The following is an 18629-nucleotide window of genomic DNA, read 5'->3' on the forward strand; positions in this document are numbered from 1 at the left end:
GTGCATGGTCTACAGCACAAAACCTACCCGGAAAAACGTAACAATCTTAATATGTATAGTTTGGAGCAGAGAAGGGAAAAGGGGGACATGATAGAAACTTTTGTGCAGCCCCCCTTCACTGGAACGACCTCCCTCGTTCCATCCGTCTCTCTCCTACTCTGTGCTCCTTCAAACGTGCACTCAAAACTCACCTCTTCCTCAAAGCCTTCCAACCATCTACTTAACCCCCATCTCCTCCCTTCAGCTCGTTCTCCCTTCTCTACCCTTGCCTCAACTGGCTCCTCTTGTACCTGGTCTGTTTACCCTCCCTTAGGATGTAAGCTCGCATGAGTAGGGCCCTCTTCCCTTCTGTCTTCTCACCTATTATTCTGCTCCGTCATAGCCTGCCTGGAGTTTCTGAAGTATTGGTACTTTTTGTTCATTGTTCTGTATGGTTTCACCCTGTATAGTCTACTGTTTGTACTATGTGCGGCGCTGCGGAAACCTTGTGACGCCTAACAAATAAATGATAATAATAATAATATTAATAAAATATATTAAGGGTTTTAACAAGATACAGGAGGGAAACATTCTTCAAAGGAAGAGAAGTATTAGAACAAGAGGACATGCACTGATACTGGAGAAGTTAAGTTCAGAGGAAATTTGAGGATAAGTGGAATAGCCTGGGATCAGAGGTGGTAGAGGCTAATACAGTACAGCAATTTAAACATGATTGGGATAGACATAAGGATATCCTTACAAAGAACTAAGGATCAAATAGGGTTTTAGGTTACCATAGGTTAAAACATGGGCAGACTAGATGGGCCAAGTGGTTCTTATCTGCCGTCAAATTCTATGTTTCTATCTATCTATCTATCTATCTATCTATCTATCTATCTATCTATCTATCTATATATCTTAAAGTATGTCTTTGTTCTGACACCATTATACTTGCATTGGTTTTATCCTATTGTACATTAAAATACAGTATAATACTGCTTAAAAATAAATGTTAATAAAGAAACCTATTTGTTGTTCTTTACTTGTTTGATACATTGCTTAACTTGTGCTTATTGTTGTAAAATGTTTGATGCATTGTTTCACCTTTTACATTAACTGCATTGTAGCTTATTAAATAAGTATTAAATAATTAAACAAATGTACTAAACCCAAATTGCATCTCCTGGGGTTTATGAGTTTTATTAGAATCAATATTTAATTTAACTTAAAGGAATATACTAGCATGGCTGCAGACTAAATTGTATTACAATGTCCATATTTGTACTGAAAGCCTCTAAGCCACTGTTTTAAGAACAATCTAAATTACAGTATGTGAGATTTGCCCATAGAGTCTACAACTCTCAATCTTATTTGCAAAGTACCAAGAAGTTCTTACCTATTTGTCTTCTTTCCAAGGTAAAGTTTTCATAAAACAGCATCAATCAAAATCTAACAGATCAAAATGTCCTATTCTTGCTCAGGAATGTGTAAAACTACCATAAAATGTGCTATCAAGCTCTAGTGCTGTGCAAATAATTTTCCATAATAATATATTTTTTTGGATCAGTCTTTTAGATACAAAGGCCGGGAAAGTGATAACCCACTCGTTGCTATTTTCACTTCTGCTTTACGAAATTCATGAATCACACAATTTTATCAATAAATTGCAATCACCTCTTGTAAGTGATTAACGTCGCCTGTTATTTCTCAAATTCTTTTCTCTCTCTCTTTTGGATGTGTGTTTTTTGTACCAGTAGTTAATGTAAGAAAGACTATGCAATGAGATATAGTAGATTGGAATGAAAGGAAAAAGGCAAGAATTGGTTTGTTTGTAAAATAATCTCAGCAGAAGCCATTTATCAACATGTTAGAATTGTTATAGGTGCTACAGAACTATTGTTGGTTCACTTACATAAAGTAATATATAAATGAGCAGAGTGACTTGGTTTTCAAATTCACATAATAAAATAATGACACTATCACTCAGAGAGAAAATATAGGAATTTATTTTACAGAGATGGTTGATAATAAAACAATGCTATTTTGCATACAACTGATGGACTGGGCCCCGATAAAACATAGCGAAGAATATGTGTGTTGTGAGCTGTTTGTTGGAGTAGGCAAAATGAGTTTCTTTACCAGCACAAAAACTTTCATCTGAAAAAAAAAAATGTTACTAAGCAAATGAAAAACTACTGATGTGATATACATGAAAATTGTGGGCCTGATTCATTAAGGAAAGTAAAGCGAAAAAAAAAAACAAGCAACTTTGAACCTTGGCAAAACCATGTTGCATTGGAGGGGGAGGTAAATTTAAAATGTGGGGACAGATTTATAGATAGGGTAGGGTATGTCCTAGATCAACTTTAAATGTCAGTTTGAAAATAAAGCTATCAAGTATGTGCTACAAGAAAAAACAGCCAGTATTTTCCTTATGTGCAAAATAATAAACTATTTTGCACCTCATGCATTGCAACATGGTTTTGCCAAGGTTCAAAGTTACTCATTCTTTTGCTTTACTTTCCTTAATGAATCAGGTGCCACTAAGGGCTTCATTTACAGATGGCAATAGTTTTGCAAACTGCATATAAATGTAAACCAAATTTTGGCCAAATGTGTGTATTTTAATACACTGTGTACTATGCGTCCGCGTAAAGATACAGTCTAAGCAGTCGTCATCATCAACTTCAGGATGATCACTGCCGTTTAAAATAAATAAAAAGCGCAAAAAAATTAATAATTAAACAGCAGCAGCGCTATCGCCTGGGCCGAATACGGCTAATGCAAAGCGACAACCAGCACCAGACTAAGCCAGGCAGGAATGGTCACACAGTAACAGCGAGGCCACCAGTTTATGTCATAATGTCTATGTCAGCCTGGTCAGCAAGGGTGGAATTCCTAGCCCCTTTCCTCCCATAGGACAAACCAGTCGCATGCTGAATAGCACTGAGGCTCTTCCTGGCCAAAGCATTAAATATGTTTGTGGAAACACAACTTCCAGGAAGCTCTGGTTGGCAGGGATTGCTGGGACTTGTGGTTCCACAAATGTACCCAATACCTTTAACTTCAAATTCAGCATGTCACCCTGTTACCCACCGCTATTTTTTAAAACAAGTGCAGACAGGGACTCAGTCAGAACCAAAATGACACTCTGAATTTTACACAATGTTGGTATGCGCTCCTATATACCATTTAAATTGTAATCAGTGGGGAGCTTTCCTCTCCATCCAGCTGAATTACTACACATTACATTCTTTTTTCACTATATGTCTTATAGGCCTGTAATTTGCATTTTGTAACACGCTGCATACACTATTTTTGCTCTATAAACAAACCATACAAAATACTACATGTACATCAAATTGAGAGAGAAACTGTAATGTTATTGGTGTCCTCCTTCTCATGAAATTTACACTTTTTCTTTTTTTTGTAAGAATCGATGTAACATCCCATCATCCCATCTTATTTACATTATATTTCCTCCTGACATGTTAAAAATAAAATTAGAGCATACAAAGAGCATAATTACTTTACACACACTTTGATCATACATGCCCACTTTTAAGATTTGTCCCCCGGGAGATCCGGGGGAGAAGTCATGTGACATGGGGCAGGAGGAGGGTGTGGTGACATTTCACATCACCATAGCCCCGCTCCCACTCTAAAAAGCCGAAATTCGCACCATTGAATGGAGGGGGTGGACCTTAATGACATGATTAAACCCCACCCCCTCCATTCACTGCTGTTAATGTCTCCAAATTTTGGGAGTTTTGCCTACTCGTCCAGGAGTCCGGGAGGACTCCCCGAAATTCGGGAACCTCCCGGGAATTCCGGGAGAGTAGGCAGGTATGACTTTGATAATATGATATTTTATGCTAAAACTCCTTTTGAGTTTTGATATTGATCTAGTATACTTTTTTTTGCTTTTATTGTGGGACAGGGAAATTTTCACTTTTATGAATATATTTAATTCTTGTATCTTGCAATAATGCATGAGCCCACATTAATGAAGTCTCTTAGGACACAGGAAAAATCATATTTCCATCAGTTGTGTACAGCTTCCACCTTCCTTTCCTGGCAATATGAAAGAGGTGAAAAGAGAAATCACAGCAGAAAAAAATAACAACGTCAGGACATAAAAGTGATGCTTATTTCTAATGCTGCCATAGTTCAAACAGATGATTCTGTACCCAAGACAAGATAAGAAGGTCCTAGAATTTGAATTGCAAAGTTTTATTTACACACCATCTTTTAGCCACTGTATACTTTAGAAATGTCTCCAATGTACTATCACTTATTTATAATAATGCCTTGGTCTCACAAGAAGCAGCTGAAACATACATTATTGTATGGAGGAGAAAGTTACCTTAAATATTATGTTATACAACATAGTTAAATGAAAATTCATAAACTGAAGTAAGCTTGCGAGCAGGGCCCTCTGACCTCTCTGTCTGTATGTATTACCCAGTATTGTTTTATTAATGTTTGTTCCCAATTGTAAAGCGCTATGGAATTTGCTTGCGCTATATAAATAAATGTTGATGATGATGTTGATGAACTGTGACTCTGCATGTTTAGGAACGGTTTCTATAGCATAAACAGAAGATTTATAATGTAGACTTTGCCTTTATCTAGCGCACTGAGATCCCACATGTCATCCTGTCAAAGCCTATGCTACACTAACATACTCTATGATTGTGCAATGGACAAAAGTAAAATTGTTTCCTTTATGTTTTGGTAATAGGGCTCAGTAGCTGTAATAGTGCCATTACAATTTAAAGACAAATGGTGATGACAGAAGAATATTGTTTTAAAACATATAATTTTCTGTCAGATCTCTCTCACACTGTCACAGAAATAGTCATCTCACCTTACATTCCCCAAGGACGAATACGGGTTGCAGCTATGATGTGATTCTCAACAGTAGGTGTGATTGTCATTCATTGACTGTACACAGTATATTTCATCACGGTACACTTTAAAAATGTGTTGTGTGATACCGTGGGTGTCCTTAGCAGGGCCGGTGGAACGCGGTAAGCCAAGTACGCAAGACGAGGGCGCCATGCCTGAGAGGCGATCCGCTCTGCTTGTCCTCCCCACTTGTCCAGTACACCGACCCAGTAAAAAAAAATACTCCCGGCTGCACTCACCACTGGCCTCCTCCCTGCTCTCTTCTCACTCACTTTTGGGTGTGACGTTATCACGTCCTGATACTGTCAGGGAGGAGCCATGCAGAGAGGGGTCAGGAGACTGAAGAGAATAAGATAGAAGAAAAGAAGGTTATAGAAAGTAAGTAAAGAGTGGAATGGGAGCAGTGTGATGAGAGGGGTACAGTGTGAACGAGGGGGTACAGTGTGATGAAGGGGCATAGTGTGATGAAGGAGGGATACAGTGGGATGAAGTAGGGGAAAGTGTGATGATGAAGTGTCACAGGGTGATGAAGGGGTACAGTGCGATGAAGGGGCAAAAGTGTGATGATTAAGGGACACAATGTGATGAAGGATGACACAGTATGATGGGGGCACAGTGTGATAAAGGAGGGGGCACAGTGTGATGAAAGGGCAAAAGTGTGATGATGGAAGGCATAACATAATGAAAGAGGGGGCATGACATGATGAAGGAAGGACACAGGGTGATGGAGGGGGCATTATGTGATAAAGGAGGGACACAGTTTGATGACGAATAGGCAAAAGTGTGATGAAGGGGCACAGTGTGATAAGGGGGCACATTGTGAGCGAGGGGGCACAGTGTGATGAAGGAGGGATATAGTGTGCTAAAGGCAGGGCAAAAACGTGATGACGAAGGGCCAAAGTGGGATGAAGGGGGGGGGGGGGCGGTGGGATGAAGGGGAAAAAGTGTGATGAAGCAGGGGGCACAGTGTAGCATATTGAAGTATAGTACAATGTGATGAAGGTGCAAAAGTGTGATGAAGGAGGGGTATAACATGATGAAGGAAGGACACACTGTGATGGAGAGGGCACAAGGTGATGGAGGGGCAAAAGTGTGATGATGAAGTGACATATCGTGATGAAGGAGGGACACAGTGTGATGAAGGAGGGGTAGAGCATGATAAAGGGTGGGTATAGCGTGATGAAGAAAGGACACAGTGTGATGGAGGGGCAAAGGTATGATGAGGAAGGTACACAGTGTAATGAAGGAGTGACACAGTGTGATGAAGGAGGGACATTGTAGGATGAAGAAGGGATACAGATTGCTGAACAGTTAAAAGTAAACACACAAACACACACACACACACACACACACACAGAGACTAGGTTCAATTTTTGATAGCAGCCAATTAACCTATCAGTATGTTTTTGGAGTGCTAACCACTTCGCCACCGTGTTACAATGCAAGGGGTGCAAATTAGTATTCTGTTTTGCACATAAGTTAAATACTGACTGTTTTTTCATGTAACACACAAATACTTGATAGCTTATTTTTACACTGAAATTTAAAGTTGATATGTGTGTGTTACATGAAAAAACAGTCAGTATTTAACTTATGTGCAAAACAGAACACTCATTTGCGCCCCTTGCATTGTAACATGGTTTTGTCCAGGATACTGAAATAAGGATCCTCTTCATTTAAGATCCTTAATGAATCAGGCACAGTATGATGAAGGAAGGGACATTTTTTTTTTCTATAGTTCTCACCAAACTAATTTGCCAAAATGTTTACATTTTGTTACAAAGAATACATATTCTTCATTTATATCATTCATATAGCAATACATGTTTGCTGTTTAATGTATTTATTTGTATTACTTTTTATTCAATTTTATTATATGATTTGTGTTATAAGAAGAAAAGCATTATTGACTGAACAAAAAAATGTATAAAATGTATTTTATGCAGGGGGGCGCCAGACATGGTAGCATTGGGCCTGGTCCTCAGGAAATGTTTCAGGGGCATCGACAAGGAGACGTAGTCCTAACTGGCATGAGATGTGTTACCATCCAAACCCGCCATGGTGATGACCCTTCCACACTTGTCACCCGACCTCCTGTTTACTTACTCCCCGGTCCTAAACCCCCGGGGGCGGGTGGGAGGGGGGAGGATTAGGCCTTACCCACTGCCATTTATTGCTTCAGTAAAAACAACAATTTTTGCCTTTGGCGCAATGCATGGTTTATTAAAATATTTAATTGGCAGAAATCATGCCAGCACTGTGGCATCACTGTTAGACAGCTATTGAGCTTGCCAGATATGTTGGTCTATCTTTATTTGCTCAATAAATGTTCTTGAAATGTCTTACCTAATGGAATATATAGCAAAGCATACTGAGACAACCAGAGGACAACCTCCATTTTACTAATATTATTTATTCTATAATTATATTGACCTTTTGTAGCTCTGTAATCTTAAATAAATAATCTTTTTTTACATATCATTGTTATAGGTGAGACGTATTGTCACTTCTAAGTATGTATACAATGAAACAATGAGACTTGTTATTCAGATTTTGAAGTTACTCCCTAGTGATAATATGCATATAAGTCTCTTCTATACAGGGAAATTTACTGATAGAAAATTCTGCTCCTGCATTGAAGAGTCCTAACAAGGACGAAACAGACTCTCTAGATGAATACTGTCCTGTTTCATGCTCTAAAACCCCTGTGGGTGAAGCTATTAACCAATGGTCTGCCGTGTAAATGGTTTAACCCAGACAACTATTTTGCAGATGTAGAAGGGACAATTCAATTCTGAGTCAAGTCCAGTTGGAGCCTAGCATGATGTTAAGGTACGAAAACATTGCTGATGTTTTAGATGCCGTAATACCCATAAATGCATGTAGGCGCACATCATGCGAGGCTCTAATGGGACTGTGCTCAGAATTCACCCCAAAGATTCTTACTCGCTAGAGAAGAAAAATGTAGTAGATAGTAGTGTTGGATGTATTTGTGTATATAGTTTTAATGCAAATATATATATAAAATTAACAATACTAAAAAGTTGGGTTTAATAACTTTGTTTCAAGTAGAGTTAAAATACATAAAAAACATACTAACCTGATTTGTCTTTCATGTGGTGTTATGTTCATTGCAAATGTACCCTTCATCATCATCATCATCATCATCAATTTATATAGCGCCACTAATTCCGCAGCGCTGTACAGAGAACTCATTCACATCAGTCCCTGCCCCATTGAGCTTACAGTCTAAATTCCCTAATATATACCCTTAAAACTACAGATATACCTCACAGGCTTCTACATTATTATTATTATTATTATTATTATTATTATTAATGGTGTTGGCACACCAGTGATATTTAAATTAAAATAAAGTTAAAATAAAAAAAGATAACATATTAATTTTCCTGTATGATACCAAGCTAAGGTAATCCACTGCAGCTTACTCAGCTTGGTGCAAGATAAGATAGAAAGATATTGGAAAGACTTTCCTAAAGATTAATTTTGACATTGAAAGTATGTTCTACCACCAGCAACTCTGAATTTTATTCATCAGCACCAGTGCCGAAGAAATGCAGATAGAAATCAAATACACTTGATTACTGTGGTCTGTGTGTCATTTTAATAAAATTGCTATTCTCCTTTCTGCTCTCTACAACATTGACATACATCTTTAGAGCAACATTACCGGCAAAGATTACTTTAGCTTTGTAATACAAGGCTCTCAATCTCAGACTATATGTCCCTCAATCCCTAAAGTCTAGACACAATTAAATATCTTATAATGGAAGATTATATAATAGTTATATAATCGTTAAATACCTAACCATGACCATACAAATGTATTATTTAAGGTCAATTGATCTTGCCACACTGTATAGTTTTAAGAGAAATGAATTTACTGAAGGCCAACATGGGTTACAGAACACACATTTTATTTGCGATTGATGGATCATTTTACAAGTTTTATATGTAAAGGTGTTACAGTAACAAAAGTGCACTTTGTAGCTTTCATTATTGAAATGTAAGGTCCTTTTATTAGGCAGGATTGGGTGTAGGGTATAGGCAACATGTGAACACCAACAATCTCAGGTCCAAAGGAAAGATATTTTAAAACTTAATGCACTATACAGTTAGTCCAAATGTGGGGGAGGAAAGGTTCTGTTCTCCCCGTGTTTGCGTGGGTTTCCTCTGGGTGCTCCTGTTTCCTCCCACACTCCAAAAACATACTGGTAGGTTAATTGGCTGCTATTAAATTGCCCTTAGTCTCTCTCAGTCTGTGTGTGTGTGTGTGTGTGTTAGGGGACTTAGACTATAAACTCCAATGGGACAGGGACTGATGTGAGTGAGTTCTCTGTACAGCGCTGCGTAATTAGTGGCGCTATATAAATAGATGATGATGATGACTAAAGGGAATTACCCCTTCCAAAATATATCTCTTTTGATACCAATTCAGAACACTGTGATTTTGTTTTTATACAAAGAATTAAAGGGAATATCCTGTTTCATACTTCTAATAAAGAAAAAAGAAACAGGTGAACCCAATACCAACATGCTCATGTCAACTCCTCATTTGCTTTCATTGAGTGGTAGATACAAATATAATAATTTTTCATATATCATATATGTTCTTCATTAAGACTCAAGACAAGTAGCAGCATCCAAAAACCTGTTTACCAGTTACAATTCAAGTTGCTATTAGAGCCTGCACCTGTGGCTGGGAATTGGAGAGGGGCGGGGAGGGGGAGAGGGTCGGGGAGAGGGAGAGAGGCGGGAGGGGAGGGGGACAGTGGCGGGGAGGGGGAGAGGGACGGGGGAGGGGGACAGGGACGGGGAGGGGGACAGGGGCGGGGAGGGGGAGAGAGGTGGGAGGGGAGGGGGAGAGGGACGGGGGAGGGGGAGAGGGACGGGGGAGGGGGAGAGGGGCAGGGAGGGGGAGAGGGAGAGGGGAGGGGGAGAGGGAGAGGGGAGGGGGACAGTGGCGGGGAGGGGGAGAGGGACGGGGGAGGGGAGAGGGGCGGGGGATTTGATGAAACATGAAGAAAAGTGAAAAACAAGTTCAATTACAAATGTACTGCAAAATTGCAATTAAAATGTTGCTATGTTGTATAAGAATCCAATTTATTTTACATTGCTAAACCATTGTTATGAACTTTCTACTTACAATAAAATATAGACTTAATTTAAGTCCCGTGAGTGCGGCACCCTCCTTGAGGCATACATATAACTTTACAACCTGCTCTTTTTTTGTTTATAAAACCCGATATATCAATCAAAGTCATGTTGTGACATAAAAATACTGAAACTAAAATGTTGTCAATTAATGACCGCTAAACCTAAATTACAATGTATGCTATATACTGTATAAGATACTACCGAACGTTCACAAACATATTTGTACAAGTTACAAGGGTTAATCAGATCTTAAGATATCTGAGATAACATTGTTTTTGCTATTCATTTTCGTACACAAGAGAGGCTGATTTACTAACCACAGAATATACCAGCATACATTACTCATATGCATAGTGCTTACATAGGTGCACACCTACTCAGGGCCGTAACTGGCCAAACATCAAGTATTTAATGTTTTACAGTAATTTGGCTACAATACAGGGTTTGGGAGTGTCACATTCCCGTCTCACATTAAGCACTAACATTTTCTACCTACGGTTCTGCGCCTGCTACCAGTCCGGGGAAGGCCTCCATGCTAGCGCTCTGTGCATCCATGGATGGCAGACCAAGGTAGAAATGCACATAGTGGAAAAATAAAAACCTCACTTTAAAATCAGGTCTAGTACCACTTTAGGACCATCCCTTTATTCATTTTTGCTTTTACCTTCTTCTCCAAAAATGCTACTTTCATGCTCATTAAAGCGCAAGCAACGTACCATGTGACTGGGGTTTAATTATACCATTCATCTGAAAAAAATGTGGTCCTTCTAAATTTCCCTTACATAAGATTTCCTATGAGTAATAGGAAGGATACTGCAGTAAGCTCTTTCAGACACCTTTTCCAGAAAATTGCTAATAACATAGAACAATATATTGCACTCAGCTGTATAGCAACTGCAAGCAGAATGCTAAGCTTCTCAAGTCCTTCAGTGTGGGGCTTTTAAATGTATATTTGGGAATGTCATTGGTTACTTAAGTCATTTTGTGTTTAAGATTTAGTACTTAGTTGTTTAAATTGGATTCATTAGTGTGTATAAACATTTGTTTATTCAATAATAATTTATGCATAAAATTGTCTATTTGTTTATAAATTTTACTTTAATCTTGTTTTCTCTCTTTCCTTCCTTAGGTCCCGGTAGAAAAGTATGTAAATGAGGGGGAGGGGACAGGTCCAGTAGATATTTTGTGTAATAAGTTGAATGATGATTTGCATCTCTGTGGATTTGAGCAGTAAAATCAACAGGTTATTACAAACGTTCAGAGTTTTGGTTCAGAGTTACTGGTCCATTAAAAAAAAAATTGCATTGTTAATTTATATATCTTGTGAATGTCTTCAGCAGCTGAAAAGTAATTATTTTGTTGTTTTAAATTAACAGATAAAGCAGATTATTTCAACATATTACAGTTCTCTTACATATAGTTTTTTTTCCTAAATTTAATTAGTATCTTGTTATGATTGCAGCGATTTGTATGAGTGCTTAGTTACATGAGCAGTGAGGCGGAAAAGATACATGTCCATCAAATTATACCCTGCTGAATCAGTCCCAGTGTATAAATCATCCCAATGTGATTGTGTACTACTACTACCACAATAATCTACGATTTTATTAAATGTATATAACGCTCAGGCTAAAATTAACCTGTCACCTACACACAGGAAATATCCAGTCACTGGGCCAGAATAATATCCATGAGAGTGTAGCCTATACATTTACTAGGAACTGGATATGAATATAGGTCACGCCTCATGAATATTAGTCAGGTAAATACGTCAGTGATGCTACTGGTTTCTAGCAAATTGTTAGGCTACACATTGATTTAGCCCACAAATAGATTCTCCAGATTAGCGGTCCACAAAGAGGAATGTTCAATAACTCCCTTTGCTGTTACCAGCTACATCTGTAGTAGCGTAGTGCCTCTGTAATTTTGGAATGACAACCATGATGTGGGTAAGATGTGGGTGAACACTATAGTCCCTGGAAATAGCTGGTGACAGGTGGCACTTAATGGTCCTCAACCCAGTGTTTGACGAGTCTAATAAAGAGCTTCTAATCAATATTTGCTGTGGATTTGTTATTTGTGATGAAGATTGAGATCTAAGTCATCCGTTAACTAGACATAGAATCTTGGGTTGGTAGGTACTTGACTTATTACATATTTAAGTACAGGGGTGCGCTGGAGAGTGGGCAGGTAATTATTCCACTAATGGCAAGGTCTATGGGCAAGGCCCTGAAGGTGGCATAAACCTGCCCTCTCACCCACCACACAGGAGGTGGTTACAGGCCATCACTATAGCTGCTCTGTAATCAGGGCCGGTGCTAGGGTCCATGGCGCCCTAGGCATTTTTACAAAATCGGCGCCCTCCCCCCGTCTTTCCTTACCTTGTCTCACCACCGCCACCTCTCTGCTCCGTCTCCTCCCCTCCACTCACTGACACTAGTGAGGGGAGGGGAGGAGACGGAGCAGAGAGGCGGCGGTAGTGAGTAATAGCCTCCCCCCCCCCCCCCCTCCCCGTGCATCTGAATGCTGTGCGGCGGCAGTGACAGGTATGGTCAGCGGTCGCCGCACAGTTTTAAAGTCATTTACCATTTTGTGGCGCCCTCCAGAGCCCGGCGCCCTAGGCAAGTGCCTAACCTTGCCTAATGGGAGCACCGGGCCTGTCTGTAATGCAATGTGTTGTCAGCTCTCAATGTGCTGACACTGCATGTCAGTAAGGGACTATTGGTGGTTTCTGTACTGTATTGGAGCTTTGTATGAATAAAACATCCCCCACAGGGGCCTGGAGAAATGGTCAGGTTATAAGTAATACAGTATTGCAGTGTTGTATATTATGTTCTATTCATCTTTCACTTTTACTAAAAGCAAATGGGTTCTAGGTAAAGAAAACAACAACTTCTAACGGTGCCTTTAATAAAATAAAATATATACTCTTCAGGTTTAAATTGTTTACTGACAAACAGTTTATTGCTTAATTTACATAATAATAATAATAATAATAATAATAATAATAATAATAACAACTCAAAGGACTTTACATTGTTGCAGAGGGTGAAGTAGCCATCTTGGGCTCACTGAGCTACTATTCTATGTAATCATTTACACATACTTGCCAACTCTCCCGGAATGTCCGGGAGACTCCCAGATTTCGTGTAGGTCTCCCGGACTCCCAGGAGTGTATGGCAGTCTCCCGCACCTTCCTAGTGAAGTGGGCAGAATTAGGCCCAAAATGCTGCGAGTCTCCGGGCATCGCAGCATTTGGCCCCGCCCCTGCTGTAAAATGCCGCATTTTCGGAGCCCCGCCCCCCGCACGCCCACCTCCCCCCGGCAGCTCCTGGACGCCAACTAGAAAAAGTTGGCAAGTATGCAATTACATCGACCCCTTCCCCACTGGAGCTTACAGAGTACACCTCCTTCCCCCTCCCCCCCATACACACTCACACGCACGTGCACTCACACTTTAGGGTCCATTTTTGTTAGGAAGCCAATACACCTCCCAGTATGTTTTTGGGCTGTGTGGGAGGAAACCAGAGCCCTCAGAGGAAACCAACACAAACACAGGGAGAACATGCAAACCCTACACAGATAGGACCATGATGAGAATCAAATCTATCACCCTAGCAGAGAGCAATGCTAACCACTGTGCCACCGTGCTGCCCACTTAAAGAACAGTTTTAAGTAAAGTAATTATATGCTTAAAAATAATATATCCCATGTCAAAGAAAAAAAAACAACACAAAAAGAGAAATATGCTGAAAGCACAAGCAGCAATTCAGTCAGCAGACATCTTGTGGCCTCCATGTCTCAGCAGAAAGGGATAGACAAGACATTTGTATTCATCTCTCTCTCTGCCTTTCCATTCCTTTTCCCACTTTTTGTTTCCATGTGAAGATGTATGTCTGCCTCACTATAAACAGGTAGAGCATGAGAGGAATAGGAAGGTGGAGAGAGGTTGCATGTTTGGGAATCATTTTTTACCAGACAGCCCAAGGGGCGTATATATATATAAAAATATCAGAAAACAATAAGTTATTCAGACAGTTTCCACCCATAGTTAAATATGCAGTAACAAAGCGTATGGGGTATCTGTTTTTATTGCCCACTTATCATGTGTAGCTCGCACCTACCATTATAGGGAACATGTCACACATACAATGGGTTGTTGTTTTTTGTTGAGAGTTTGAAAAAACACCTTTATTTTAATTAAACAACCTTCCGATTTATAAATGAAGACACACATCATGTAAATATCAGGTACAGCTTACTGGTTAATTATATGTTAATTTAAAAAACAATTGTGAAGTTCACTGACGTGTCTTTCAAGGTATAGCTTAATGCTTAGAGTACCCTTTGAAGATTTAATAATTTTATGTGATCAATTAGCAACACTTTTCTATTATAATAATAATTATTATTATTATTATTAATATACTGCTTCATAAAGTTTTCTAAAAAAAATATGCAATCAGCTATAGTAAGAAATATGACTATATGTTTCTTATTTACATGTTAAGCTATGATATAATTTTAATGTAAATAAACAACTATGTGTGCAATATACATTACATTAAATGCATAAAATCAGTAACTATTAACCTGTGTGTACTCGAGAAACCACAATCTGTCTTGTAATCTAGAAAAAAACACTTTGCTAATCAAGTATAATATTTACCTCCAATAATTAAAACATATGAATCATGAAGGAACACGGCTTTCCAATTAAACATCTTTAATACAGTGTGACAGCTGATATCAAAATATAGAGTAAACGGTACAGTGATTTCCATTTCTAGAAAAGTAATGACACTCTCTTGAAAGAGTCAGTGCAATCCCCATGTAGCATATACAGTATGCAGCAGCAAATATCCTAGTACTATATTATATATTTTATCTGCTCACTGATATAGATGTACATCATGATAAACTTGTCTATGTAGATTGTTATACTTGTAAAATTCTCAATATGATATAATGTATTATTCCAAGTAGTTATACATTTTACTTTTGCTTAAACCCTAAGGTACAGAGAAGAGCAATTATCTCAGAAATGTTCAATGTAACAAATGTCCCAATTAAAAACCAGCAATTATTTAATCCTGGCACAGCATCCAGTTCACTGGCAACTGTTTTATGAATAGTTAACTGAGCCTAAGCGAATAGTAATTACAAACTACACTATATTGTGACTTACTAAACTAATAGTCACAGGTTTGGAATCTGAGGAGAAGTTAGAATGAGCTAAAATTTACAGCAATTAAAAATCTTAAAGAGAAGAATAAGCATCAACTTTACCTTCTGAGAAGTCGATCAGCCCCAACAAATGCAGAAGCTTTAGAGATGCACAAATAATCATAACGATCCCCACTGTCTGCAGTCCCTCTGACTCCCACTCTGCTGTTATCATCCTTGAAATTGACAAACCATTCCTGTATCAAACTTTACAGCTGATTAGATGGCTCTGCAAGGTTAGGATGTGGGAGAGCTGCATTCGTGGAGAGCAGAGGGAGCAGCCTTTCCCTGCCCGTGGGAAAGACCAGCCTGACTGAATCAAAATGTGTTTTAGCTCCGCATTTCATGCTTCCCAGTGTGTGATTGTGTTAGGAGTGAGTCGTCTTGAGATGCTGAGGTGGACCCCCAGCCCTGGCATCATCATTACAGGCAGTTTATGCTATTACTCAGATGCCTGGCTTCACAACTCCTATCCCAGGCTTCCAATTCATATCAGGAACAATGTTTGGAAACTTTAAGCACCAGCAGGTTGCTTCATATCCAGAGGTGATTCCAGTGCCTCAGTGATTACTCTAAGCTAATCACATGATTAACCCTTTGAGCCCCAAACTAGCACACCACACTATGACACAATCATACAACGTACAATACATCTGTTTATTTCTTTATGCCATCTTTGTTTTGCTGAACTTAAGGTTTTGCAGAAATAAATTCAGTTTTCTTAATACTATTTTTATCCAATTGGAAAGCGCTACGGAATTTGCTGGCGCTATATAAATAAATGATGATGATGATTTGTACAGTGCTGACCTATTCCACCGAGCTGTAGAGTTTCAGAACATTAGTCAGTGCCTTTCCCAGAAAAGCTACCAATCTAACTTCCTTACATACGCCATACCTCCCAAACGTACTGAGTTAGGTGGGACAGTCTCGATTTAAGAGTTCTGTGCTGCCCGCTGAAAGGCTTGGTCCGGGGAAAGGTGGGAGTTATGTCCTGTACTCTGCTGGTCTGCAGACCAGAGGTGAACAGATGCCGTACACATGCCACTGGTGCTCACGCCAATGAAAGGGTTCTTTGGATGTGACAGGGTGGGGGCAGTTCTTGGAAGCACTGAATACGCCCAGAGCAATGCGGCCATGCACCATAATGTGTACCCACGTACCCGCTCGTCCACGTAGCCGCAAAGTGTTGGCGCCTGCACATTGCCCCGCTTCCCCAACTTTAAAAGTTGGGAGTTATGCATAGGGACACATATAGAAATACCAATTTAGTTTGTGCTAACCATTGTTCCACTGTGCCAGCCTTTACACTTGTTGAAGTCAGTATGCAGGGAGTGCAAAGCTCCGCAGATCCCCAGAGAGATGAGTTACATTATACCCCTGGCACATTAGTAGCTGTGCTGAGAGTTGTAGTGTTATCTGTTTACTGTATTGTACTGTTATACCATATACTGACTTGTTGTGTTCCCTCTGTACAGCACTGTGAACCACATGTGGTGCCCTATAAATAAAGATTAATAATAAAAAATAATAATAATAATAAAAAATAATAATTTACTATTGAAAAGGAAAGGTGGTCTTACGAGGAACAGTTAGATTCTTGATAGTACAAGTTGATATATGGAAGTGCGTAATACCACAAAAGAAAAAATGAAAAACATTTTCAACCCCTCGGCGTGCCTATGACTGTCTATGTGTAAACTCAATTTATTGATAAGAGACCAGAACAATTCCATGACTAATTGAGCATCAGTGAGTCCTGGAACTATGGCTCATTTCTTGGGAGAGTTCTGAAAGATTAATGTTTCCTGTAGATTTATCGGGGCAAGTAGTGAGAAAACAGATGTATAAGATACAAAGAGAGATAATTGTCTGTGTATCAGAACTCGGATCTATTTCTGCGAAATGAGCGCTTCTTTATGCAAAAAAAAAAACACATTACCATTCATTTGTAAAACATTTATACAGCACATTTTCTTGCCTATTATTTGTGTGTATATGTCATGAAAGATTTTATTATCTGTGTGGAGAAAAATTGTATTATCTGTGACGTGAAAAATTGCTTAAGAAACTGCAAGAAGAACATATTAGTTAATTTAGGTAAACACAACAGGTACACGTTAACTGCTTAATGACTGGACGGATTTCCCCACTTTATTACTTTTATTACTAATTTTCACATTGTGGCGATATACTTTTTTATTTCTTAGTCAATTTCATACTGTTTTTCTCAAAACAGGTTTGTTTTTGGTGCATAGGGGGAATATATAGCTTTATGCCATTTGTAATTATATAGAGGAAAAAAAGGCAAAATTAGGAAAAAAAATCCCTTTTCTATGATTCTTTCTGCAAGCTGTGTAACCCCAAACATATGTACTAAAATGTAATAAGTTAGTTTTCATGAGTATAGGATGCCACATGTGTGTACTTTATACAAAGACTGACATTGTTGTAGGGTCCAGGGTCAAATACATGTGTGTTAACACTATCAATCAGTTCCTGCATCCTCATTGGACTTTTTACAATGTTTGACTTTATTAGAACCACGTACACAAACTTGTGACCACGATTGTTGTCCATTATTTCTCTACGTCAGAGTAATGTGCTGATCATGTCAATGTAGATACACTTTTGGCAGTCATATATTGGAAACCAAGGACAAGTCAGGTCCTCCCTCTACAGCCAGCTCTTAAATGACTATATACCCCTCTATTTAAAATAGGAGATCACTGAGTCCTTACTTGTCTATGTCCCATATGGATCCAAAGATTTGCACCACCATACTAATGTTGTAAGCACTGGGTGCATCATGAATATTCAGTATGCACCTTGCCCCACTAACCTGTTGTGCACGCTTACTGTTACTATGTAACAATGAAGAGTACGTGTCATTATTCAGCTCAGAGAATGTCTTTAGAACATGCTGCAACCTTGAGAGCTAGAGAGTCATATAATTTAATTAAACTGCAGAAAATCTCTATGGGCCAGAACCTAGAAGGGATGAAGGGCTCAAACTATAAAGTAAAGATTACTCACTATTCAAAGCTGCAAATCCAAGTGTGCATTGTGCTTCCTAAGTGGCCTCAGGAGTGAGCCCAGCCCTGGAGAAGAAACAACTATACCTATTTTTTAATATTGATCCCTTTCCTCAGCTTGTCAAGAGAGGGATGTAAGCAGGGCCAGACTGGGACTAAAAATCAGCCCTGGCATTTAAAGCACACAGGCCCACCTCTGTTGAAAAAAATGTGTGCCGCAGTGCAGTGGCGGTGCCGCCAAGAACGTAGCTACATTATGTTGGGGGCGTGGTCAAAATGGTGCGTTGATACATACATTAT

General features: G+C 39.1%; 1 protein-coding gene across 5 annotated transcripts in view; it reads right to left on the minus strand.

The window, feature by feature from the left end:
• Positions 1–18629, minus strand: part of KCNIP4 (potassium voltage-gated channel interacting protein 4) — a 511112-nt gene that overhangs the window by 198144 nt on the left and 294339 nt on the right. The window contains exon 1 of one of the 5 annotated variants that reach the window (XM_075194729.1): positions 15358–15763. The exons of 3 other annotated variants lie outside the window; for them this stretch is intronic. In XM_075194729.1, the coding sequence (XP_075050830.1) occupies positions 15358–15469 (112 nt within the window). In that variant the 5' untranslated portion in view covers positions 15470–15763. Of the gene's footprint in view, positions 1–15357; positions 15764–18629 lie in introns of those variants that run through there. One more of the 5 variants, XM_075194725.1, reaches the window with a different exon arrangement.

The sequence above is a fragment of the Mixophyes fleayi genome, chromosome 1 (genome assembly GCF_038048845.1).
Source record: "Mixophyes fleayi isolate aMixFle1 chromosome 1, aMixFle1.hap1, whole genome shotgun sequence".
Taxonomy (NCBI): domain Eukaryota; kingdom Metazoa; phylum Chordata; class Amphibia; order Anura; family Limnodynastidae; genus Mixophyes; species Mixophyes fleayi.